Here is a 27,413-nt window from a genome sequence, read left to right on the forward strand (position 1 = left end):
CTTATCTATAAGTGTATGGGCACCCCCAGCAGCAAAACCCCAATGGGGCTAGGGCCACATTGGTGCATTGATGCAGTCAACTCTGACAGGCCTGCATTGACCTTTTTTATTATCTGATCACTGGCCTGGCCTGGGAGTCAACAGATCGGATTAGCACGATTTGGCTCAGCACTAAGGTGGCCATATCAGATCTTCAGGAATAGAAGTGAAATGCTGGATAGGACATGCAGCTCCTGCACTGAATAGAAAAGCACTAGACTCTGCGGTATCACTGCATCGGAAATAGTAAGGTAAAGATTAAAAAGACACCACTTGGCATGACTTATTTCTTCAACTTAAGTAGATGTATCGGGGGAAAAGATCCACTAATTTGGTGAGTGGACCTTATAGTGTATGGCCTCCTTTAGGCATGTATTGTCCTATTTGGCATTTCCACTACAGTGTTCAAGCTTACACACCATACCACACACCATACCACCGCAAGAGGGGAAACCCACATAAAAACAAACACTGATCAGTTCAAGGTCTTATTTACTCACCAACATTTAGGGCTCTGGTACACGGGGAGATTAGTCGCCTGCGGCAAAACTCCCTGCTCGCGGGCGACTAATCTCCCCGAGTTGCCTTCCCCCTGCCATCCCACCGGCGAACATGTAAGTCGCCGGCGGGATGGCAGACGGCGGGGCGATTTCGGGAAATCGCCGAAAAAGCCTCGCGTGTCTTTTTCGGCGATTTGCGCAAAATCGCGCCGCCGCGTCTGCCATCCCACCGGCGACTTACATGTTCGCCGGTGGGATGGCAGGGGGAAGGCAACTCGGGGAGATTAGTCGCCCGCGAGCAGGGAGTTTTGCCGCGGGCGACTAATCTCCCCGTGTACCAGAGCCCTTAAAGGAATGGTAACACCAAAAAATGTTGCTCACCAAACCCTTGGATGTTGCTCTCAGTGACCTCAACCCAGGTAGTAATTTTTTAATTCCTGATTTGGTGGCAAGTTTTGGTTGAATAAAAACAAGATTTATTACCAAATAAAGCTGCCTGTAAGCTGATACTGTGTATCTTAGCCTTTATTAGACACATCCATGAAGTTTTATGATGCTTTTGTTACTCTTTTTAGGGCTCTGGCACACGAGGAGATTTGTCGCCTGCGTTTTTTTCCCCCCGGCACTTTGGCGACAATTCGCCATGACAATACACACAAAGAGATTTCATGCGAGCCCTTACATCTGACTGTGGCTCAAGATAAGAAAACAGTGGGGGCCCCTGTATAAAGTAATTAAAATATAATGTACTGTTGCCCTGCTCTGGTAAAAGTTTATTAATTTTTTGGCGTTACTGTTCCTTTAACCTGTTTGAAAGACATATCTAATCCAATAAGCCAAGTCTCACATCTGCCTCATTTGATCAAAATATAATTCAATGCAAGCAGATATAACTATCCTTTTCCCTGCTGTAAAGTCTAACCCAAATGATTGCATGCATATGGATTTTCATTCATTTTCCATGTATCTTCATGGAGAAGGATATGGATACATTTTCTCTTTAGAATTGATCAAATATGCTGCCAACTCTTTATCCTCCTATCATTTCCACTTAGACTGGAATTAAAATACCAAAGTGCTGGAGGCCTGAGGTAAATTAAAACACATTCTGCTGATTTTAAGCTGGTCACATATACATGTATTCAATTTTATACAGTTCTATCAATTTGTGAGTGAGCAGTAAAATCACTGTTGTGTGGTAACCCCAGCCAATGAATGATAGAAGCACCACAGCCGATTATGCCAACCCTTGACATAATCTGATAATTAACAGATACCACCTTTCCAACAAGTCAGTTTCTTAAATTTCTGCCCTGCTATGGATGCTCTTGTCAACTGTAACAGAAGTGATTGTGAAGTAGAAATGTCTAGACAGAACAACAGTTTAGTTGCAAAGTAATAAGCTACTCTAAAGGTCCCCATACACGGGCCGATAGAAGCTGCCGATATCGGTCCCTTGGACCGACTCGGCAGCTTATCGGCCCATCTAGGGGCAGAAACGAGCGGACTGGCCGACCGATATCTGGCCTGAAATCGGCCAGATATCGATCGGCCAGGTTAGAAAATCCCGTCGGATCAGGGACCGCATCGGCTCGTTGATGCGGTCCCCGAACCGACTGCCCCATTGCCGCGTGCAGAATTCGATCATTTGGCCCCAGGGCCAAACGATCGAATTCACCTACATGCTTCCCCGATATCGCCACCCGTAGGTGGGGATATCGGGGGAAGATCTGCCCGTGTATGGCCACCTTAACACACATAAAAGGACTGCAGGATGCTGAAGGACGTAGCCCATAATAACTGGATGTCCACTGATAAGAACCAAGAAGTCTCTGGAAGCTATGTCAACACAAACCTGTTGGCTGGGAGCTTAAAAGGGAATTATCACAAAATTAAAATTTAATAAACTTTGTAAATATAATCCATTAAAAAATGCATTTAATTTATATTCCAAACCAAGTACCCACCAAGTATCAACTGCTCATAACTAGACAGGTATGTAAGAGTTGGCTAGGTAATAAGGGCTTGTTCCTTTATTATCAGCCTGATTATAATGTCCCTAGGTCAAATATGCCCACTGGCAATGCATGCACCCTTCCTGCTATTCCAGCATGCCTTATCCTCCTAATGATGTGTGGAATTTGTTGGAAACCAGTTACTTGTTGCCTTGTTTGATATGCACAAATTTGATTCTCTCTATAGACTGTAGGTTCTCGCAGAAAAAGAGCACAAACCATGAATGTAAAAGCCCATTAAATGGAAGTGTGGGCAAGCGGGTACTTGAGAAGTCATTATAAAGGGAGTTTATGGGTACCCTTTATTCTACAGTGACAAAGCAGTGTGAGCATAATACACCGAATGCACTTTTTCAGATTTGGCCGAACCCCCCAATCCTTTGTAAAGGATTTGGCCGAATAGAGAACCGAATCCTAATTAGGATATGCTAATTTGGTTTTGGAAGGGTTACATTCTCAACTTCAATGTTTTACGTGACAAAAGTGCCACCTATAAGCTTCCAGCTACATGGCATATACAAAACTCCAGATGTTCATGGAGTGGGTGTTTTCTTACCTTCTAGCACCTTTGGAAAAAAAAAACAGTAAAAGCTCATTCCTAACAAGAGCAACTAGCATGAACTTCCCTTAGAAATCAATCAGTAAGGAAAAGTACCCCCATTGAGAAGTGGCCCAATTGTTTACCTATGTTATACTACCAACAGTCGAGAAGTTCACGAGCAAGCTCATATTTACTTTGTTTCCCTACCCACTGGATGCAACTAATCGTATATTAATGATGATTAATGATGACTTTTTAAAAAAGTAAACATAATTTCAAGCAACTTTGCAATATACATCAACTGAAAAATATGAAGCCTTTTGGAATGGTTTGGAATAGTTACCTAAACCTAGGCCCCTGTTTTGCTAATTTGGCTGACTACTTTGAGACTCAAATTAAACTTAACTGTAGTTGACTGTCCTCAGCCTGAATCCTCCAAATCCCACAATTCCCTGCACACGTGATGTTAGTAACAAAAGAAACATCACAGTGCAATGCATTGTGGGTTATGTTGTAGGAACTGGATTGTAAACTGTGGAGAAGTTGTTACAATTTGTAATATCAATGTTTTAGTCCCTCTTCCCCTGCCAGCATTGCAAATGATGCCTAAAGACGAGAGTTGTTTTTCAGCTATATTTCAGCATATACAAGATTGTATTTATTCATACTTTTTAAAATACACAGATTACAGTGATAGGTATATTGGGAATTTCTTTGTTTTGTGGGGCTCTTGATCCCAAATTAATCCATACAGGAGGAAAAACAATCCTAGTAGGTTTATTCAATATTTAAAGGAATTCTTGTTACATAAGAAAATGAGAAGAAACATCAATTTCCCATCTTTTTCCTTAATAGCATGTATTGCTGCTTCAGACCAGAAAGAAATGGCCAGTTCTGCATGAGCTAATGTTATTGATTAACTTAATTATATGTGCCTTTGCATGAGTCTGTGTGTAGTGCCATTACAATACTTTTTCTCTAGCCTGAACAGAAGCAGTGCATGTTGGAAACAGATCTGCACTATCACTGATGTCAGTTGTCAAACACTAAGCTGGACCTTATGTTTAATGTTAATGAGCATGTAAAAGTGAACGCTAAGTATAAAATAGATTTGTGTTTAATGCATACTATGTGCCATATTCTGTGTGTTAAACTTTGATGATATTTTTATTATATCATTTTTAGGTTTAAAAATAAAACCACTGCAAATGAAAAGGCAGAATTGGTGCTCTTAGGTCATTTATTTTCTTAAAGCAACCCGGTCTGCCTGTTATCACCCAGAGAAAATGCATGGCCATGTTGTTCTGCTGAAACGCATGCTGCTCTTGTGTGCCCCGTTGTGATACAAAGCTAAGTCTCTCTTTGCATTATTGCAACCTGCCGGCACACTGAGCATGACAGAGGCAGATAAAAGCAGCGTTGTTTACCCCAATCTTTCCTGAAATCCAGGCCTCACCAAGCTTTCTTTGCCCTACCAAGCCCGTCCCATTCTTCAGCACAGCACCTCTGCCTCCAATACTTGATACGAGGCATGAATTTTAGATGATAGTACAGTAATGCAACACTTTATTTTTACCTCCCCTCCCCCCATGTCTTTCCATATATTCCCTTTCACCTGCTTCATGGTTTATTTTGCCACAGACAGAGCTAATATCCTCCATGGTACATCATTCAGACACCTCAGTGAGGAAAAAGCCAAAGTACATTACAGCATATCTAATATATAACACAACAACATATAGTACAGCACTAATTACATTAAAAAACTCACCATAAAAGGGTTATCAGCATGAATGTTAAAAAAATTCTTAGCCTCTAAGCACATTTATATGGCCAGAAAACAGATCCTATAACAATGCCAGTGATAGAACCAATGTTTCTTAAAATATATTTATAGTCCAATTGTTATCTGAAACAAGGAGCTCCTGTACACAGATTCTGCATAATAGCTTGAGATGAACCACATAGTCCAATCCAAGCTCCACCATCAATGTTAGCCAGTGGGTGCAAACCTAATGTACCAATCTGTGCACTTTATCCCTGCAGGCAGTGAAGTCAGTCTGAGTGCAACATGTATGGTCTGAAAGACTGGTTAATGTGGCAGCGTATGGGATCTACAGAGCAGCCAGTGCTAATCCTGCTTAATCATGCTAAACCCTCCCAGACCTGTTACTATGCACTAGTGCTATGGCCTCACACACTCCCTGTCCACACCTGAATGACATCACAAGGGGGAGGCGTGTGGGACATTTACCTGCTCCACATATGTCCTCTAGCAGCACACAGCTTGGGAAAATAGCTACACTGAGTTATTTTATAGCACAGTAAGTAATCCTGGGCCAATGAATAAACTAAGAAATGCAGAATAAAAATGTACAGTTTATTTTACTAAGGAGTATGTACGGTGTAATTTGCTTGTTAACCAATAATAAACAACAAGGTTTTGGCAGGAAAATTATGGCCTTTATGAGTGACATGTCATGACGTCCTCTCCCCACAAAACCACTCAACATGTAAGGTGTTATTAATTTTCAGATGTTTCCATTGCCATGAATGACATTCACTCCTTTGCATAATAACATAAAACCTCACTTTCCCTATTAAATATTTCAACAACTTTCTTTTTCATCTGCCTCCAGACCAAGTGAGTACTGGGGCTCATTTTGGCAACTTCCAGCAGCACTGTTCATCAGACAACAATCTCCCAGTGCTACACATGATACCTATACCCTTCCTATAACATTACCAGCCTAATGGACCCAAATGCAGACACTACTGGACATATGAACAAGAAAGAAATTGTAACTATTGTTCTGAATGACAAGCTAATGGATCTAATCATGTTATGCACTCTGATTTCAATCAAATAAGTATCGCTGTGTACGAATCGAATTCAACTCCAACACTGAATTCAACACTGATTCCTAATTCTTTCTTTCAGCTTACTAGGAGGACCCAGTTGTACAGCTTACTACTGTAGCCTACTATACCTGGAATGAATTTGTAGTTCATATATGGATTTATGTATCCCTTGATGTTAGGTGTAGTGATATCCTGTGTGTTTTTCTGCAATATACATTTTATTAAGAGTGCATTTGGTTGCCACACCATTAAGTGATATTTAAGAAAACGAGTAATATAATATAAGCACATTATTGCACCCCTTATAACAAATACACTCTATTACACAAAAAACAAATATACACATTACACAGTGAAACCTAGAACCAAAAGCAGTAACTGAAACACAATTCACAGAGCCGTAGATTGCAGTCACTTACTGAAATTTTCACAGTCGCCATGACCGTTACACTGTTAACTGAATATCAAACACCATAAGCTGACCATACACGTTCAGCTTTTATTCACCATACGACAAACGTTCAGATATCGATCATATGTTGTAATGCAATGATCCAAAACCAAATGTTCTGGTTATTGACAGACAACAATCATACAAAAGTTATCTCCTGGAAAGAATGGTGACGTATATTTTCAGAAAATTGTCGAGACAATTATTTGGAGCAAAATCGCGTGACACTTTGTCTCGTATAATTATATCGGCGTGTATAACCAGCTTTACACAGCAATTCTGTCATCCTGCCACCGGGACGCAGACAGTGCACCTCCTGCCACCGGGACGCAGACAGTGCACCTCCTGCCACCGGGACGCAGACAGTGCACCTCCTGCCACCGGGACGCAGACAGTGCACCTCCTGCCACCGGGACGCAGACAGTGCACCTCATGCCACCGGGACGCAGACAGTGCACCTCCTGCCACCGGGACGCAGACAGTGCACCTCCTGCCACCGGGACGCAGACAGTGCACCTCCTGCCACAGGGACGCAGACAGTGCACCTCCTGCCACCAGAAATACAAAGTGTTCCTCCTGTCACCAGCCCACAGAGTACAAGTGTACAGACAATCCCTTTATTTTATTTTTTTTGGCTTTGTAAGCAAAAATTATTTTTTGTGAGCCCTTTTAAAAACTCTGAAAATACTGTGTACAAAGAATGGTGGGTCAGAATAAGTACAAAATGATGTTTCCACACAAAGTCTTGAACACACGTGCTGCGTCTTTTATCATGCTACGTAAAAACCGGAGTGAAGCTTTACCTGTGATGTTGCCCAGGGAAACCAATCAGCAATTAGATTTCAACAGGTAGAAAACCAAAGCAAAGCATCTGACTGGCTTCTATAAGCAACATCACCTGTAAAGTATTACTCCACTTTTTACACAGTGTGATAAATATACCACCAAGTGTGAAAGGACATGACTGCATGGTGGCTTTGAGAGTACACAGCAGTGCACCTCCTGTCACCAGCACACAAACCAGTGTACCTTATGCCCCGGAACATAAGACAGTATACCTCCTGTGTTTCCACCATTACCATGTGTGACTAGGTAAGTTTTCAGTTAAAAGTTGTAGAAGAAAGGTGACCTATGGTGCTTTAAGTGTCAGCACTGTGAAATATGTAGGCACTTTATAAATTTGGGTTTATAATGGAAAGCAACATACTACAACAATACTACAATGTACTATCAAAAATAAACCTTAGCATGAAACAACTTTTGGATATACACTATCGACCCCTCAATCTCCTATCACCTTGCTTCAGAGGTAAACACATACAGACTTTAGACATCCTTCTATTACTATAACAATATAGAAGGCTTTTTTCCAGTAAAATTAACTTACAAAGTTCATATAAGAATGATACACATCACATGCACCTTCTTTCAGTGCTATAAAAACTTCCTTGTGTTCCTCCTGTCTGTGGAACACACAGTATGCACCTCCTGCTAGGGATCTATATACACTTTATGGCACACAAGTTAAAAGTATGCACTTTCTGTAACACAAGCACATTATGGAGTATGTACCTCCTGTCACAAAAAACACACTATATGCACATCCTCTCAGGTGGACACATGCAATAAGGATCCCCATACACAATATCAGTATCACAGTATCCTGTGACAACACACACAAACAGTATGCACCTCTTTCTATCAGTGGGGCAACAACATGCACCTCCCTTCTCACCTAATCATAACATGCACCCACTGTGTCAGTGAAACACCATGTACGTATTTCCTGTCACACACACATGAATAGCATGCATTTCACACATGTACACAGAATGCACCTTCAGGTGTGCACACAGACACACATGCATTTACACACCGTATAAACCCACTGTCACACACACACACACCGTATAAACCCACTGTCACACACACACACAGTATGAACCCAGTCACACACACACACAGTATGAACCCACTGTCACACACACACACAGTATGAACCCACTGTCACACACACACACACACACACACACACACAGTATGAACCCACTGTCACACACACACACAGTATGAACCCACTGTCACACACACACACACATACACACAGTATGAACCCACTGTCACACACACACACACACAGTATGAACCCACACACACACACAGTATGAACCCACTGTCACACACACACACAGTATGAACCCACTGTCACACACACACAGTATGAACCCACTGTCACACACACACACACAGTATGAACCCACTGTCACACACACACACACACACACAGTATGAACCCCACACACACACACACACAGTATGAACCCACAGTCACACACACACACACAGTATGAACCCACTGTCACACACACACACAGTATGAACCCACAGTCACACACACACACACACACACAGTATGAACCCACTGTCACACACACACACAGTATGAACCCACTGTCACACACACACAGTATGAACCCACTGTCACACACACACACATACATACATACACACAGTATGAACCCACTGTCACACACACACACACAGTATGAACCCACTGTCACACACACACATACATACACACACACAGTATGAACCCACTGTCACACACACACAGTATGAACCCACTGTCACACACACACAGTATGAACCCACTGTCACACACACACACACAGTATGAACCCACTGTCACACACACACATACATACATACACACACACAGTATGAACCCACTGTCACACACACACACACACATACATACATACACAGTATGAACCCACTGTCACACACACACACAGTATGAACCCACTGTCACACACACACAGTATGAACCCACTGTCACACACACACAGTATGAACCCACAGTCACACACACACACACACACACAGTATGAACCCACAGTCACACACACACACACACACACACAGTATGAACCCACTGTCACACACACACAGTATGAACCCACTGTCACACACACACACAGTATGAACCCACTGTCACACACACACACACACACACACACAGTATGAACCCACTGTCACACACACACAGTATGAACCCACTGTCACACACACACAGTATGAACCCACAGTCACACACACAGTATGAACCCACACACACACACAGTATGAACCCACTGTCACACACGCACACACACAGTATGAACCCACTGTCACACACACACACAGTATGAACCCACTGTCACACACACACAGTATGAACCCACAGTCACACACACACACACACACACAGTATGAACCCACAGTCACACACACACACACACACAGTATGAACCCACTGTCACACACACACAGTATGAACCCACTGTCACACACACACAGTATGAACCCACTGTCACACACACACACATACACACACACAGTATGAACCCACTGTCACACACACACAGTATGAACCCACTGTCACACACACACAGTATGAACCCACAGTCACACACACAGTATGAACCCACAGTCACACACACAGTATGAACCCACAGTATCACACACACACACACACAGTATGAACCCACACACACACACACAGTATGAACCCACTGTCACACACACACACATACATACATACACACAGTATGAACCCACTGTCACACACACACACAGTATGAACCCACTGTCACACACACATACATACACACAGTATGAACCCACTGTCACACACACACACACAGTATGAACCCACTGTCACACACAGTATGAACCCACTGTCACACACACATACATACATACATACACACAGTATGAACCCACTGTCACACACACATACATACACACACACAGTATGAACCCACTGTCACACACACATACATACATACACACAGTATGAACCCACTGTCACACACACATACATACATACACACAGTATGAACCCACTGTCACACACACACATACATACATACACACAGTATGAACCCACTGTCACACACACATACATACACACACACAGTATGAACCCACTGTCACACACAAATACACACACACAGTATGAACCCACTGTCACACACGCACACACACAGTATGAACCCACTGTCACACACACACAGTATGAACCCACTGTCACACACACAGTATGAACCCACTGTCACACACACAGTATGAACCCACTGTCACACACACATACATACACACACACACACACAGTATGAACCCACTGTCACACACACATACATATACACACACAGTATGAACCCACTGTCACACACACATACATACACACACACAGTATGAACCCACTGTCACACACAAATACACATACACACAGTATGAACCCACTGTCACACACGCACACACACAGTATGAACCCACTGTCACACACACACAGTATTACCCACACACAGTACACTTCACCTGTCACACACACAGTATTACACACACGCATGATAAAGGACACACAAAGAGCGCCGCTCCTGTCACACTGGCATTGAGTAAAAGCTCCGGTGGGGCAGCCGGGATCCACCCTCACAGTGCACTTCCTGCCTCAGGTACAAAGCCAGGGGCCTGTCACAGTAACACGTCTCCCCCCCCCCCGGGTCTCACCTAGCGCCACCTCGCAGGCTTTCCGCAGCTGGCTATGGTGCGCTCGCTTCACCTCCTTATCGCTAAGGATCTTATCCAGAGCTCTGGTGAGAAACATGTCGCTCAGCTTCCCGGCGCCTCCTATTCCGTTGACAAAGAGGGGTGCGTGTCCCGGGAGCGGGGGGCTCCCCCTCGGCCAATTCCAGGCGCTTCCTAGGGCTCCAGGTTAGAGGGTGGGACAGTCGGGGGGCCACCCCATTACAGCCAGTCACTGCACCTGTCACCCTCGGGCGCCTCCTCCGGCAGTTGGCTGGGGTGTTCCGTGGGCGGTGCTGCTGTGGGTGGGCAGCGCTGGGGGGAGTCGGGATGCGCTGAGGCTTGTCAGGAAAGCTGCTCTCTTCTTCCCCTCGCCATGTTGGAAGGAAGCTACGTCACGGCTAGGCCCCGCCCCTAGCAGGCACTGCAGCAGCACCCGGGGGAGGGACGCGGAGAGATCGGGGAGCCGGCCTGGGCGGTCCGTACGGCGGGGACAGGCTGCTTCTTGCGGCGCTCCAGCGCTACAACCAACTACAGCTGCAATGCGCTCATCCGCCGCCACACAGTGGCACTGGCATTCTGGGAGTTGTAGTTCCACAATAACTCAAGGCTGAAGGTTGTGGGTTACCTGTAACTGTTGCTTCATTGCTCTTTCCTATCCTAGGCACAAACAAATCCCATTTAAGCGTGAATTTTATATTCAGTTTTTCTTTATAAGCACATAGTGTGGGAGCTGCCATATTGCTGCCGGAAGTTGCGCTGTGCACGTTGATGACCTTTATCATTTGGACACCTAGGCAGGTAGGTAGGTGAGTGAGGTGGCAATAGCAGTATATTATTCTCCCATCTTACCTTTAATGGCCCTTGTGGTGCTAAGGGTGTCACATTACTGCAAAAATATAAGTTCTTATAAGGAGACAGTTGTATTTTTGTATGTAATCTGTATAAGTTTCTCCGCCCCTGTAGGTTACGGCGCTGTGCAATAGGTTGGCACTTATTTGTATTAACAATAAGCCCCCTGTTTTATTGCTGCATGTTCATTCTCATTTCATGCTGAGCAGGAAAAGTGATATCGAATTGTTACTGTTTCCAAAATCTATAATTGATTAGTACAGTGTCTCATGTCCTCCCACCGTACAGAGCGTATAAATGGGAAAACTGGATGCTGTAGGCAAGTATGTGCCTGATCTGCTCCTATGGAGATTATTTCCTGATAAATGTCCAGTTAGAACGATGATGAGAAACGTCTATTTAGCGAAGAGCTTGTGGCCCATTTCAGCCAAAAAAACGCTTTCTAGAGAGTTTTTGGCCAAAAAGTTGCAGTACTGGTGCATTCAGGAATTTCCCATTTAAGTTAAGAGAAATCTGATATTCTGGAAAGTGTTTGGGTTTATGTGTGTTTAAAATGCGAGGGCCTTTTTTTTGAATTTCAGTCCAGACCTGCACTCCACAAGGAAAACGAAAGGCCATATATACGTATTTAAATGATAAAAACAGTAAAGTTGGTTGAGTTTTCAAAATTTGACTTAAAACTTTAACTACTACAAAATAGTTTGTTTCATAGCTTTTCGTAATATGCTGTATTCAGAATTCAACACCAACTCATAATTTGTAGCTTTCTGTATAACAGGTTTCCAGATAATGGATCCCCATCTGTAATAGGGTTTTGCCAGGTTGGTACTGGTGGAGTAATTTGAAATGAAATTACTCCACCAGTACCAACCTGGCAAAACCCTATTACAGATGGGGATCCATTATCTGGAAACCTGTTATACAGAAAGCTACAAATTATGAGATGGCCATCTCCCATAGACTCCATCAAATAATTCAAGTTTTTTTCAAATGAGCTCCTTTTTCTCTGCAATAATAAAACAGTACCTTGTACTTAATCTCAACTAGGATATAATTAATCCTTATTGGAGGCAAAACAGCCCTAGTGGGTTGATTTCATTTTTAAATCATTTTTAAGTAGACTTAAAGTATTGAGATCCAAATTACAGAAAGATCCCTTATCCGGAAAAACCCAGGTCCCAAGTGTTCTGGACAGGTTCCATACCTGTATTTCCTATGGGAGAGTGAAGAAACTGTCATGGCACTGATACTGGCCTTCTTGCTGATAAAAATGTTAGGCACCCCCAAGTGACTTTAATCACTTACCTCGTACCCCGGGCTGGTGCCCCTGTTAGGAGAAAACAGCACCACCCCGGGGCACCTGGAGCGGATCGCTTCCTTCTTCCGGCTTCCGTTGCTGGAATGCCAGCGGTGGGCGCATGCGCAGTAGAGTGAAAAGCCGACTTTAATGTTTAAGTTCGGCTTTTCACTCTACTGCGCATGCGCGTGCAGCGAATCAGAAAGAAGGAAGCGCCGGCAGCTACCCCGGGCTGGTGCTGTTCCCTCCTCACGGGGGCACCAGCCCGGGGTAAAAGGTAGGTGGTCAAAGTCACTTTCTTTACACAGTCACATTTTGGCACCCCCAAGTGACTTTGACTTTCGTTTTCCTTTAAACTTTTTAAGTTTTTAACATTATTGGAAACCTATTATATTGCTGTTTTGACTGCCTCATTTGTGTTTACCTAAATGGCTACACTAACTTAGTTAGGATCAAGTACAAGGTACTGTTTTATTATCACAATGAAATACGAAGTCAACTTTAAAAATTGTAATTATTAGGTGGAGGTGATTATTAAGATGGAGGTTAACCTTCCCATAATTTGGAGTTTTCTGGATAAAGAGTTTCTGGATAATGCATCCCATACATGTATAGACAAATCTTCAGATTCCAATTTTTTTTATAACTTTACAAAAAATTTTGTAGATCTGGGTCTGGTGAGACTCAACTGGACTACCATGACTAGGTAGGTCATATGGTAAAGGATGCAATATTAAGAAAATAATTCACATTTTTAAAATCAATTTTCTTTTTCTCTGTAATAATAAAATTGTACCTTGTACTTGATCCAAACTAAGCTAACATTGGGGGCTAAACAATCCTATCGGGTTCATTTAATTTTGAAATGATTTTTAGCTGACAGAGATACCTACACCAGAAATGAAACCTTTAAAACTAAATTTTTTACATCTACTGTAACATTGTCTTTGCATTCTATTTATAATTTTGCCTTAAAATATTGGCCCAATGCTTTTTACATATCTGATCCCCCATGTTTCTCTATGAGGGGGCTGCCATATTTGTGGAGCAGGAGTCCGTTAGCATTAGAAGCTATAACTTACAGGTTGAAAGGGGACAGTCAGGTTGAGGAACTTCTAAACCCTAACAGAGAAGAAAGAGTCAACATGATTTATAGGTAACTTTTTATGTTCATTAATATTTTGAAGAGTAATTTTTAGTGTCAGTATCATTTAAAGTTCTGGTGATCCAAATTGCTGAAATATCTCTTATCTGGAAATCCCCAGGTACCAAGTATTCTGGATAATAGATCCTGTACCTGTACAAAGAAAGAGAAGTGGTTATAGCTTTAAATTTGGCTTCCAGCTCTTATGATTGATTGAACAAGTTTCTTTTATAGACAAAAACTAAGGGCAGATTTATCAAAATTTTAGGAGCACACCAAAGAAAATTTCATGCACTTTCTATTTATTCCTATGGGATTTTTAGAAGCATATTACTGGGTGAAAGAGTTCACCATTTGATAAATACACTTCTTAAAATTTCACAGTAATGAGAGGAAAGGGTGATAAAGCACTGCATAATATGTTGCAGCTAAATAGAGAATAGTGAACATTATTTTCTTAATGGCTCTTAAAAAAAAAACCCATGGGAGTAAACAGAACCAACACATAATACTGCCTGATGGATAATGATGATATTGGACTCTGTCTTTGTTTTGGAATGTGGAAAACTAGGAATCTATGGTTACAATTAAAAAAAAACAAACCTAGTTTACGGAGGTGCTAGTTCTGCTATAACTAGTTTAGTCAAGTTGCATTATCATAGGATTTCCCGTTCTTCCTAAATTCAGACCTTTCCATGTAATTTAATTGGGCCTTACGTTTTGTTTCTGACCTTAAATGTGGAACAGGCAGGTGTACATTTACAGATATGCACACACACAAAAACACTGAATAGAAAAAAAAAAAAAGCCTGTACTAACGAAATCCTTTGTAAGGGTCAGTGTAGATTACTGTAGCCAATCGTGTTCCTGGCACCAATGCCCGTTAGTCAAGTGGTGAGGATTGAAAGCAAGTGAGACAGACAGTACATTCTTCATAATCTGCAAAATCAATTATTATTTATGAAAAAATGTGTTTGTGTGCAAGAAAGGAACAGTTAAGCCTGCAGATAAATGTTCCAATAACTGGGGGGTGGTGTTTACAGAGTTTTAATAAAAGTTTCTTCAGCAGTTGGTGTAGATATAGAATAATATTTAGGAAAAAAGCAAACCCAACAATCCTTTTTTTTTTTTTTTAAATTGTGGTCCAGCAGGTACTGCAGTTATTTAATATAGCATAATAACATTGATTAAAGGTCACACTACTCAAGCCAAAACTACCTTACTGCTTAGGCCAGGAAATGAGGTACAGGAAGTCATTAAACAGGGCAAAGCTGGCTCAAATTAACTGGTCTCAAATAACCAATTAGACTGCAGAGATGTTGTAGGAAAGGCAGGGGCTGGAGTCAGAATCAGAAGTAAACTGTCGGCTGCTCTCCCAACCCAGTGGTAAAGACAGTTAGGGAACGGTGATGGCCATTCCAAAACCTTTTATTCAAGGATCTCATGGTGGCTTCTAAGGTATGTGTCACGATTAGCACCCTAAACCCACAAGGCCGGTTTTATCATCTGCAGAGCCCAATTGGGGCAATTTTGGCGAGGCCCCACCAGATTTAAAAAGTCAGTAACGTTTTTTGTTTTTTTTTACACATTTTTGGTTTACATCTGCATCTGTTAATCCAGCACCTGCAAAATAAACCATTACTTGGCAAAACATGTCCTGCTACTTTTATATGAGAGAGGTTCTAATTAGCAAGCCAGAAATGGACATTTGGCTTGTGTCTATCGTCTGGTAAGTACTAAACCCTTTGTATTCTGCTGCTCCCTCATCTACACTGCTTCCTATTTATAAACTATAAAAGTATTTGAAATTCTCTGTATTTTACATAAAGGAAAGTAAGATTTTCCCCAAAACGATGTAATTTATACAAATCCAATATTTCTCATTGTTTACTGGCAACGTGAACACTTTATTGTGATGACAGTTTACTTTTAAAGTCAGAAAGGTATCAGAAATAAACTGTATGCAAAACAACACTGAGCACAATGTCTATTTTAACTTATAAAAAAAAACTTTTTTGCTTTTTGATCTGCAAATTCTTTTAAAGGTGAAAGAAAGGTAAAAACTAAGTAAGCTTTATCAGAAAGGTCTATGTAAATACAGCCATAAGCACTCACAATGTGCACTGACTCTGTGAAAAGATTTCTTCTGTCTAATTCATGTGCCAGAGACGCACAGCTCTCTGCTACTCCCCCCCCTTAGGAATGTGGATCTGAGCCAATCAGCAGGAAGCTGACTCAAAGTCTAACTAACTGACCATGTTCACTTGGTCTGGGTGTCTGTGCAGGAGCGAGGCATTATGGGAACTTTCTTTACACAGCTCAGCGTTTTTTCTTCCTGTTTTGGCTGAACAGGTGAAATATGGGGAGACTTAAGGGCACTATTGAGACAACTGAAGGTATTCCTGCAGCTTGAGATTAACTATTTATTAGCCTTTCCTTCTCCTTTAAGATACTGTCAAAGTTCAAGTTCTTCATCACATTCTATAGATAATAATGCCAGGCTGTTGAGTTTAAGCACGTTTTACCTTAGATATGTCTTGATCAGTTTTAGTTTTGAAAAACTCCTTTACCCTGATGCAATTGTTACTGGTATTGTCAAAAATATGTGCAGAGCAATAAAAACATTTGGGAATGCAGTAGCTCTTTCATTTAAAGTAAGGAATTCCAACATTTTCAAAGGCTTTCCTTTTTTGTCCATTTCTTCAACCAGCATATGACCTTCTAAATCTGCTAACTTTACAGACTTGACAAGTTTATTTTCCTCAAAGAGTTGGACATGTGTGAATGCAATTTCCAAATCTGTAGCATGTTTTTTTTTGTTTTTTTTTCTGTCCTCCTGACATTTCTTGACACTTACTAAGAAATCCAAACAAATCAGTATGCTATTTGAGCTACTTAAAGCATGGCTCCAGAAACTGCATAGCTTTGTCTAATACTTGGTTAAAACAATTCACCTGGTAAGCTTTCTTGGGTTCAGTAATGAAATTATCAGCAGATTCGCAATTGAAGTGTCTATTTCTTTTTCGTAAGGTTTTGTATTTGAAATTCCTGATCTACTTCGTTCGTGAGTTAATTTGCCCCAACTAAGACCAGCCTCTCTATAGTTTATCAACCAGTCTAAGAGCTTTTCAAATGAGGAAAACCTGTGGCAAGATCTACTTTTTATTTGCTAACAAAAATTACTTCAAATAACATCATGCCAGAGAACCAAGAAACTTGTAATTTTTTATTTGATGAGCTAATGACTCAGCTTCACTTCTTGCCTGAGCATCATCCGAAGTTTCTGCTATTTCTACAACCGCATCATAGAAATTACCAGCTTCATACCTGACAGTCTTTGCACTTTGCATAAGACACTCCAACCTTGTTTCACAGAGGGGCTTTATAGAGAGACCATTCACGTGCTTTTGAAAAACTGACCAGCTCTTTGTTGATGCAGAAAAAAGTACATAAAAACACTGAAGTGGTCCAAGTTCCTTCTTAAGCACATTGTTTTCTTCAGTGCTGCTCTTCACATCCAAAAACTTCAACTCTAAAATCTATAAACTGTTCATAGACCTGCTGGTGTATTAGGCACCATTGGACGTATATCTAATTGTCATGGACATTTGCTCTTGGTGGCTGATATCTGGTGTACAATCGAGATAATACTTTGCTGCTTTTATGCGGTGAACTATGTTCTTTTGCACTTCACTTCCCATGATACTGATGAGCTCATTTTGAATATATTCTATAATCTCAAGGAAGTTGCCATGTGTGAAGTTCCTAAGGGCTCTGGCACACGGGGAGATTAGTCGCCCACAACAAATCTCCCTTGTTGCGGGCGACTAAACTCCCCGATATGACATCCCACCGGCGAAAATGTAAATCGACGGTGGGATGGCATACGCAGCAACTTCGGCGATTTTCGCAAATCGCGTCGTCGCATATGCCATCCCACCGGCAATTTACATTGGGAAGATTAGTCGCCCGCAACAAGGGAGATTTGTCGCGGGCGACTAATCTCCCCATGTGCCAGAGCCCTAACTGTTCAACAGAACCACAAAAAGGCAAATTAAGCTCTAATAAAAACTGAACTACAGCAACTAATCTTTCAAAAACTTGATGTCATCTCTTATTTTTTTTTAAATTAATGATCAGTTTTTGTTCGACCTTGTCAATACTTTTTTCAGCACCAAGTCTTCTTTGAAGCTTCCAACAATTTAGTGTAGCCACTAAATGACCCTCTGACTTTTCATGTTCTGCATCTAGCATGAATATTGGGCCAGTTGTTAAATCCAACAGTACACTTTTCAAATCATTTTCAAAAAGGCGGCAATAAAAGCAAAATATTCTATCTGTAGATGTTGACTAAATTACCCATGGTCGATAAATTATTTCACCATTTGATAGTTTTCTTTTGCAGTGGATTTTTGAAAATTTCTAAAAGAATTTTAGGTGGGACATTGTTTACCAAATAATCTTTCAAGCTTGAGTCAATTTTTTTTGGCCAGGTTGCTGGATCTGTTAGATTATTTTGATCGTCTAAAACTAAAAAGTTGAAACCTTGAATCTTGTTCTGTAATGCCTTCTGCAATCTTGATGTCACTGACTTTTCTGATTGGAAGTTACATTGGCCTGATGTATTTCTTTGTCATCATTTGTTTCATGAGCTTCACTGCTGCTTGCTGCAGGATCTATAGGTTCTTGTAAAACATTTTTTTCTGTTTCAACACTTCCTTTTATATGGTCTGCCTCTTCACATGACTTTGAATTAGCTTTTCTGAAATACTTATTTAGTATTTACTTATTTAGTAATTTCAAATACTTTTTATTAGCAGCTTTTTTTGCATTATTTTTGTTTTCATATTTCCAGTGAGGTATTTCCTGCCAATGTGTCTAACTCGCTTTAGTTGAGGCATTGTGGTGAACCCTAAACATGAGATATTTAGATTTAATTGTAATTGTTTGTTGCAGTGTAGAGTCTGCAAAGGAATGGGATCTACTGTGCAGAAATTCTGACGAGCCGCAATGTTCTGGTTTATGTACCAATTAAGAGAATACATTTTTGACTTAGCTTTTTTTATCCCTCTGTCAAAATACTTAATACCTGATGAATCCAATGTAAAGCCACGCTAATTGAAAAAAATCCATTCAGCTGGGTCTTTTTTATGTTCAAGTGTTTTTATTGGGAATTTTAGGGCAATATATTCTATACCTGGTCCTGATCTTTAGATCCAAAGAGTAGTCTCATTCCCGTGGGGAAAAAGTGGGACCTGATTTCCCTCTTATAATTCAGATTTACATTATGGTGAATTTTATCATAGTCTACAATATTGTTTGCAATTGGTACTGTCATCAGAATACAAAATGTTCACGGATACCCGAAACAAACTATTATATAAAGCAGTGTCGTTTTGGGACAAAGATGTTACATAATACAAAACCTATTAGGACTTTATATTCTTGCATCGCTGTAATATCACTGTAGAAAGTAAAATGAATGATCATTGTATAACTTGCAGTAAATTCACATTAGAAATGGATAATAAGTAATACATAATCCCATAATCTGCCGCTTTCTGAATGTGTGTGCACCGACAGGCACATCCTTGCCCAGAGTTTCTTTGTCAGAGGAGAAAAAGACCAGTGTGCCATTAGCCTAAAAGTCCTAGAACCCACCAAAATACAAAAACGTAAAGCTTAGGAGCTAGGTTTTGTAGTTCACAAACAAATAATGAGACCGAAACATGAATTACCAGGAAAAAAATGCAAAATGAACAGCGAATGTCAGCAACAAAGCAGATGACAAGGCAAGCAGAGAAAACAAGAGACCCTTAATCTGACAGCAAAATTATTGTAAAACATAAATTACTGCATAACCCTTGAAATGTCAGTAAGATCACTGTAGAATGGATGAGCATTGAATTAATACAACATATGGCAGTAACTGTATTTTAAAACCAGACACTGAGCACTGTAACATAAGTATAAAAATGGCTGATAAACATTAAGGGGCCAATATAAGAATGCTGGAGCATTCGTGCTCGAGCCTTCGGGTACTAAAACCCACTCGCACGTGGTTTATTCATTCGAATCCCATGCTCTGTGCAGATTATATTTTTCTCCTGATTTTCATGAAAGACACAGTGACAGCCCCCTGCTGCATAAAAATAGAAATCAGGATGTCAATTCTGCTTTTCTTTTTTTATTCTTTCACCATTTAGCTTTTATTCTTTTCCAACGTTTTTTCTCCTTCTCCGCTCCCCATTTATTCTGCCTTGTTTTATCAGCCTCTCCTTCTTTTCAGTCAGTGTTTTGTTATCAAACTGTAAAAAATGGATAATAGCATCACTTACTATTTTTTATCAGATTTAAATCAGATTATTTAGTGAGAGCTTTTGGCACTGTCTGCAAGCATATTGTACAGTGAAATTCAGTGTGTACTGAACAACCAAATATATTCTACACAGATCAGTAACTATTGGGAAAGCACAATGCTGTCTATATATAGATTATCTAAATCATAGTCATACCACAGATACACTGCTATAAGGGCATTTCCCTGTACACAAGCAACCCAGGGCATAGGCCCTCAATCATATAAAGTATAGATAAAATTTGCAAGTGCAAAATGTTGCTCACGTTCTCTTTTGTTGTTCTTATTCTATAAACTCTGCTTTTCCCATCTATTTTCTGATTTTTTTTTTCTGTCCTGCTTTCCTCCACTCTCTCATTTTTAATCTTATTCCAGAATTTCAGCTCTTATGTGCTTCTCTTACTTTTCCTTTGTATACATATTTTTTTTCTTAAACTTTTCTTTGGCCATATTTCACCACACTCTCACCATTAAATTGCCCACCTTCCCTGATTTCACTGGTTTTCCTTGATTTTCTCTCTATTCTGTATATTCCTATTTGTCCTGCTTTCCCATTCTCTATACAATTCTTTCACATGCCATTTTGACCCAGTTCTTTTTCTGCCCTTTTTCTCTTAGTGCCCCCCCACATCCTGCACAGACAACTTGTCAACATTTTTAACAGTTAGAAGAAAGTTGCGTCGCTAACTCCCAAATACTATGACCATAAATGAAAAACCCAGACCCACTGCTAAAATGCCAATTAGCACTCCATTAACCAAGACATTCTAGTAAGATCATTTCAAAAATGGCCAATGAGTACTCCATTAACCCAATATTGCTAGTAAAATCACTGCAGAAATGGTCAGTGAGCATGCCATTAACCCCAGACGTGCCAGTGAAATCACTGCCAAAATAGCCAATGAGCACTCAATTAACCCTGTAAGAACACTGCATAATGGATTCACAAAAACTTAAAAAAAAAAACTTGAAAACATAAAGGATAGTTATATTAGATTTGGCCCCTATTCTCAAACACCATGCTCAGAAAAAAGCGTAGAAAAAAAGATTCCAAGAAAGAACCATATAAGGCAAGCCAAGGCCCAAGATAAAAGCATAAGGCATAAAAAAAGGCACAAACAATTTAATAAATTTAAAACAGTGACTAATTTACGGCACAATAGTTACCAGGTGGTGGTGGGAGGGAAGTACCAACCAATAAAAAATTAGGACAAATTGCAAATTGCTATGGTGTAAGAAATGGTGTCCTACTGTTGAGCCTTTTTTGTTCCTACTGAATTTATTCAATTTTGATCCTAGCTTAGCAATTGGCTGCACTGCAAAGTACCATGTAGCTTACTGCCCTGTTTCATGTACATCCAGAATGCTCGGGGCCAAGGGTATTCCGGATAAGGGATCTTTTCGTAATTTGGATCTCCATACCTTAAGTCTACTAAAAAATTAATAAAACATTAATAAAACCCAATAGGATTGTTTTGTATCCAATAAGGATTATTTATATCTTAATTGGAATCAATTACAAGGTACTGCTTTATTACTACAGGGAAAAAGGAAATCAGTTTTAAAATTCTAAATTATTGGATTAAAATGGGTCTATGGGAGATGAGCTTTCCGTAATTCGGAGCTTTCTGGATAATGGGTTTCCGGATAAGTGATCCCATACCTGTATTAATTTTTTGCATATTTTTTGATGTTCTAGATGTTCTATACATTTTACATTTATACATATACATTTTATGTCTTCATTATTGTAAGACATCTCTTAATATGTAACTGGTTGGATAGTTAGCCTTTCTGCACTGACTTCTTGGGAATGCCCTAAACCATGCACTTGACTGTTCACTAGTTTACACCATCTCTTTTGTTGTCTGAAATTCACACATCTCTTGACACCACCTCCTTTACTCCATGGTGAATCAAAAATAAGCCCCTTGCTGTTTACACTGGGACAGTATTATTTGGTCTCATACAGCACAATTTCTTGCAACAATAGAAAAGAGTAATTAAAGTGAGGTACAACAAATAGATTTAAAACAAATGTTTGTGTCACAAGGCTGATTTCTTGACTTAGTTTTGGTCTTCTAAGGAAAAAAATGCAAGAAACCATAGACTTGGCCTGCAACGTTCTTCCCAATGCCACCTGGTGATATAGCATTATTAATGTCAAAATGTTGTAGTTGACAGCATTGTTCACAAGACAGTTACCATGGAAGCATTGATAGGAATATACATCTGTGCAAACCAATGAATTCACAACAGGGAAGAGCACTGTTCTCCCATATTATTCCTTGTGTAGGTATGCCAATGGATTTGGCTTTCTTTGTAGTCTGAGATATGCAAAACTAATCCAAACCTCTGAACAGGCACAAGTGGAGCCATGTAGTTAAATAGGCTAATTTAATTTAATATGTATGTTTCTTAACTATTTATCAGCCCCTATCTTTCTCCTGTTTTTTTTTTATAGACAAACACACCCTAGAAATCATAAAATAAAAATGTGTTTACGTCAAAGACTTTCTTGCATTGTTTTTTTTTTTTGTTCTCAGTAATCATATGGCTTTATGAATGGGAAGGACCCTGTAGTACAAACTGATTCTCTTCCTTCCAGGGGTTCAATTTGGGCCACTTTCCCATTTTTTATTTTTCTTCCACTTACAAGATTTAGAAAACCCAAGCCCTTAAAAGTTCAATGCCAAGACTTGAAACAAACCAGGTCCACAAATCTGCAGTTCTGCTGTTGTCACGCCTAATGTGTTTAACCAAAAGCTCTTCTTTAGAACATAGGCAACAGAACCAGGGGGGCACTGGCCACCCCCAGGTGCACACAACAGTGAGGCTGAACACATACAGGGTTGTGGGTGCAGACACAACTATCAGACTTTTGAAGCCTATGGGCGGATTCTCGACATGCACTTATCTGCAGGGCAAGAATCCGCTCCATGTAGCATTAGCCTAAAACTTTAATCCCAACCCCTAAAATAATGTTTGTGCTCAAACCCCCACTTCAGAGGCATCCTCTTCTTTAGAAATGTCACCAGTTGAAGTTGCACTGCAGACCAACATCAGCACTCTAGCTATCTGTAGGGGTTTGTAACTAACCACCCACACCTGTGGATTAAGATTTTTTCCTGTCAGACTGTTGAATGTTATGCACCTCAATCACTAGGGTGTGCCTTTTGTACATAAATAGATTGCACTATGCCCTATATGTAATAAAAAACACAATGCTTACCAAATGCAGTAACCAACAGCAACCAATAAGATATTTGCTTTTAAACAGCAAATGCTACCTGCTGAATGGTTGCTTTAAGTGATGCTATATCAGAAAATGTATAGAGATCTTTGTTGGTCCCTCTCTTATAGCCTTGGGCATTAAAGTTTCTCATGTGTCGATGCACACAATAAACCATTGTTGTAAATGTACTTAAAGACAGATGATTTTCTTTCCTTTGTATGAAGACAACAAATGTAAGCAGTGCTTTACTAAGATTACTTATCATTTACAATCTACACTCACTATCGTATTCATATAACCCACACAGACAAGGGAAGAGCATACAGATTTGTCAGATTTAAAAATGTGTGATTAGTGCTCACCACAGAAAAGTTCACTTTTAGACGCGTGTTTATCAATAGGTGAAAGTTCGCCATTTGATACATAGGGGTGTGTTTAGTAAGGTTGGAGATAAATATCTCTGGTGATGTTGCTCATAGCAACCAATCAGCAGTAAGATTTGAACACTCACCTACAATTTTAAAATCAAAGCAAAGACCTAATTGGTTGTTACAGGCAACATCACAGGTGATATTTATCTCCATTCTTAGTAAACACACCCCGTATGCTTCTAAAAATTCCATAGCAATAAACAAAGTGGGGGGATTTTTCTGTGGTGAAATGCTCTAATCTCGCATTTTGAAAAATCTGCTCCACAGACTCCTTATAGATAGTGCTGAGATTGGAATCAAACTCACAGAATACACTGTGTACCATACTGTAGCCCATAGAGTTCATGTAGAATCAATTATGTTTCTATTATTAATGTCTGTAATAAAATGTATAATAAAAAATCAATGTCAACTGTTCAAATGAATCAATTCCATCATATCTGTAGCCTTATAGTGTTAACACCATTATTTTTGGCAGTTGATATGTATTAACCAAAATGGCATCAGAAGAAAGGCAAGAAGAGTATTATCACTACCCAACTGCTGCTTTTTTATAGTGACCATTTCTTTCTACCAGGATGCTTGCCTGGCACTGTCTAATAAGCTCTTGTAGTAGAAAAACTTTTATGATATTCTGCTTATTTTGATGTTTAAACCACCCACCCCCAATCGCAAAGTCTGGGCCAATGTTTTATTTGCCAGGGAGCGATAAGTCTACATTTGATTTAGCAACCATCTGCTATGCTTTTCTCTAATTATCTTTAAACCATTTTTATACACAGTGATGTTCTACAACCTCCGTGGCCAAGGAATGATGTCACTTGACTCATCGCCAGTATTAACAATTCATGCACACCCAAAGGATCAAATGATTCTACTATTAGGAGCATGGCGTATTCAGTTACCAAGCTAGTGTTGCTTGCATCCTTTATATCAGTGCTAGCCAACTATTTCCTACTAGTGGCCTGATTTCGTGACTGAATTCAATTCTGTGGGCCACATTGCATTAAAAGAATATCATACAAGCAACTCTATGAAGTCACTGAAGTTTTTAAACCACTGCAGTACTAGAGAAGCAAAGGATTCCTTGGATCTGTTTATTTACATTCATACACAAAAATGATAATGCTACCCATAATCTTTATATCGCACAATATCAATCACATGCTTTTTAAAAGCATTAAAGCTATTAGTTGTGTGCATTATTAACAGTCACGTCTTTTCACAGTAGATAAGCAAATATTTGTAATATGCTGTAATGAGCACGTGCCCATTGCTGCGGAATAACTCTTGAAGATAGTATTGAGTGGAATATGATTTGCTTTTACGATGACATAAAGACATTTTAGTTCAATGACTGGATTGTTTACTAAGATGATCGTATGTGGGTTGTAACCATTTCCAAGGTTAACTAGGCTATATTAGATTTATTGGAATTTAAGGTCACACCCTCCTCCCATTCCTAATCTTCTTACTGCCCCATGTCGCTTCCTACTGCATGTTATGTAAAGTATGAATGAACTAAAGTATAGTGAGAAAGAAGGGGACAAAAAAGGGGTGATTTATCAACGAGTGAATTTTATTTTTTTTCCACTAGTTTCACAAAAAAACTCACTCATTTTGAAAAACTCAAATGATTTATGGGAGTTGTCTTTAAGCAGAATTCAAGCTATTTTTTCAGTTTAAGATTTTTGGGGTTTTCAAATATTTTTTGAGCTTGTAAATTCACAAACGCAAGATATTCTGTTTTGTTGTTTTTTTTAAATGATTTATTCAATCAAGTTTTTTATACTAGGATTTTTTTTAATAATTAAGAATTTTTGGAACATTTCAGTTTATTCAAAGTAGGAAAAAACTCTAAAACCTTTTAAATTAGAATTTTGATAAATAGGCCTAAAATATGATTAAAAGAGCACTAAACACTTAGGTGGCATATACAGGTATAGGACCCATTATCCATAATGCTCGGGACCAAGGGTATTCCTGGTCTTTCTGTAATTCGGATCTCCATACCTTAAATCTACTAAAAAATCAATAAAACATAAATCAATAAAACAAAAAACCCAATAGGATTATTTTGCATCCAATGAGGATTATTTATATCTTATTTATTTATAAATTATTTATATCTTAGTTGGGATCAATTACAAGGTACTGTTTTATTATTACAGAGAAAAAGGAAATCAGTTTTAAAATTTTCAATTATTTGATTATAATGGAGTCTATGGGAGTCTAATGTTCGTATTTTTCCCCCCACAATTTATATTTTTTTTTGCTCAAAAATACAATTTGCCATCTTAATTTTTTCTTTATTATTAAAGTAAAAATACGGCATATTAAAGCTGTTGATTTCATGTAGAAGTCAATGGCAGGTGTCCTTTTTACAACCAGAAGATCTTTCTTTACTTCATGGTTTTAGAGGTTTTTGTTTTTTTATGTTTTTATTTATGCAACAAAACAAAATATTCATGTTTTTCAGTTTCTCTGATTTTGTTTCTCCGCATTTTTAAATTACTGTTTTAATAAATCACTTGGCATTCATGATTTTAGAGAAAATTAGTTTTTTTTAATGGTTTATAAAACCACAACAATGAGAATGTTGATAAATGGGCCTCTAAAACTTTTAGGTACATTTACTAGCAACTGAGGGACCTCTCCCAACATAGCTACCACATGGTTCAGTTATATTATCAGTTTTTTGCTAAGTTGCCAAAGCCAAACATTGCTTTTTGCATTGCAACCGCCTGCCCTTGGGAGATTTGCAAATAATTCTGTAATAAGAATCAATGAAGTAGAAATGGATTTTTTTTACTAAGCCTGACTGCTTAGTGCATGTGTTCTTCAGCACTGGTCAGTGCATTGCTGTGCCAAGGGGGTTGCCATATAGGAACTAAAGTGTAAAGGTGAAAGAAAATGACACTCAGGATGGGAAGGGCATTAGAAGGGAGAGATGATAATATTTTAGATGAAATTGGGAGAACACAGAGTGAAGAATAAAACAAGACAGAAATTGAGACAAAAAAAAAAGTGGAAGGGCGCTAGGCATGTACCTCTTTTGCCTAAGCTTAGTCTGGGCCTTTGTCCCCCCACCACCCGCAGGACCCCCCTACTGCTGGATCAAA

The 27,413-nt window shown here is 39.6% G+C and overlaps 1 protein-coding gene across 2 annotated transcripts in view; it reads right to left on the reverse strand.

Moving 5' to 3' along the window:
* Nucleotides 1–11,352, reverse strand: part of arfgef1 (ADP ribosylation factor guanine nucleotide exchange factor 1) — an 83,195-nt gene extending 71,843 nt beyond the window's left edge. Inside the window, exon 1 of one of the 2 annotated variants that reach the window (XM_012965257.3) lies at nt 10,960–11,352. In XM_012965257.3, the coding sequence (XP_012820711.2) occupies nt 10,960–11,056 (97 nt within the window). In that variant the 5' untranslated portion in view covers nt 11,057–11,352. The remainder of the gene's footprint in view (nt 1–10,959) is intronic. The other variant, XM_012965258.3, reaches the window with a different exon arrangement.
* Between the last annotated feature and the right edge of the window lie 16,061 nt (nt 11,353–27,413).

Source organism: Xenopus tropicalis, chromosome 6 (genome assembly GCF_000004195.4).
Source record: "Xenopus tropicalis strain Nigerian chromosome 6, UCB_Xtro_10.0, whole genome shotgun sequence".
NCBI lineage: Eukaryota > Metazoa > Chordata > Amphibia > Anura > Pipidae > Xenopus > Xenopus tropicalis.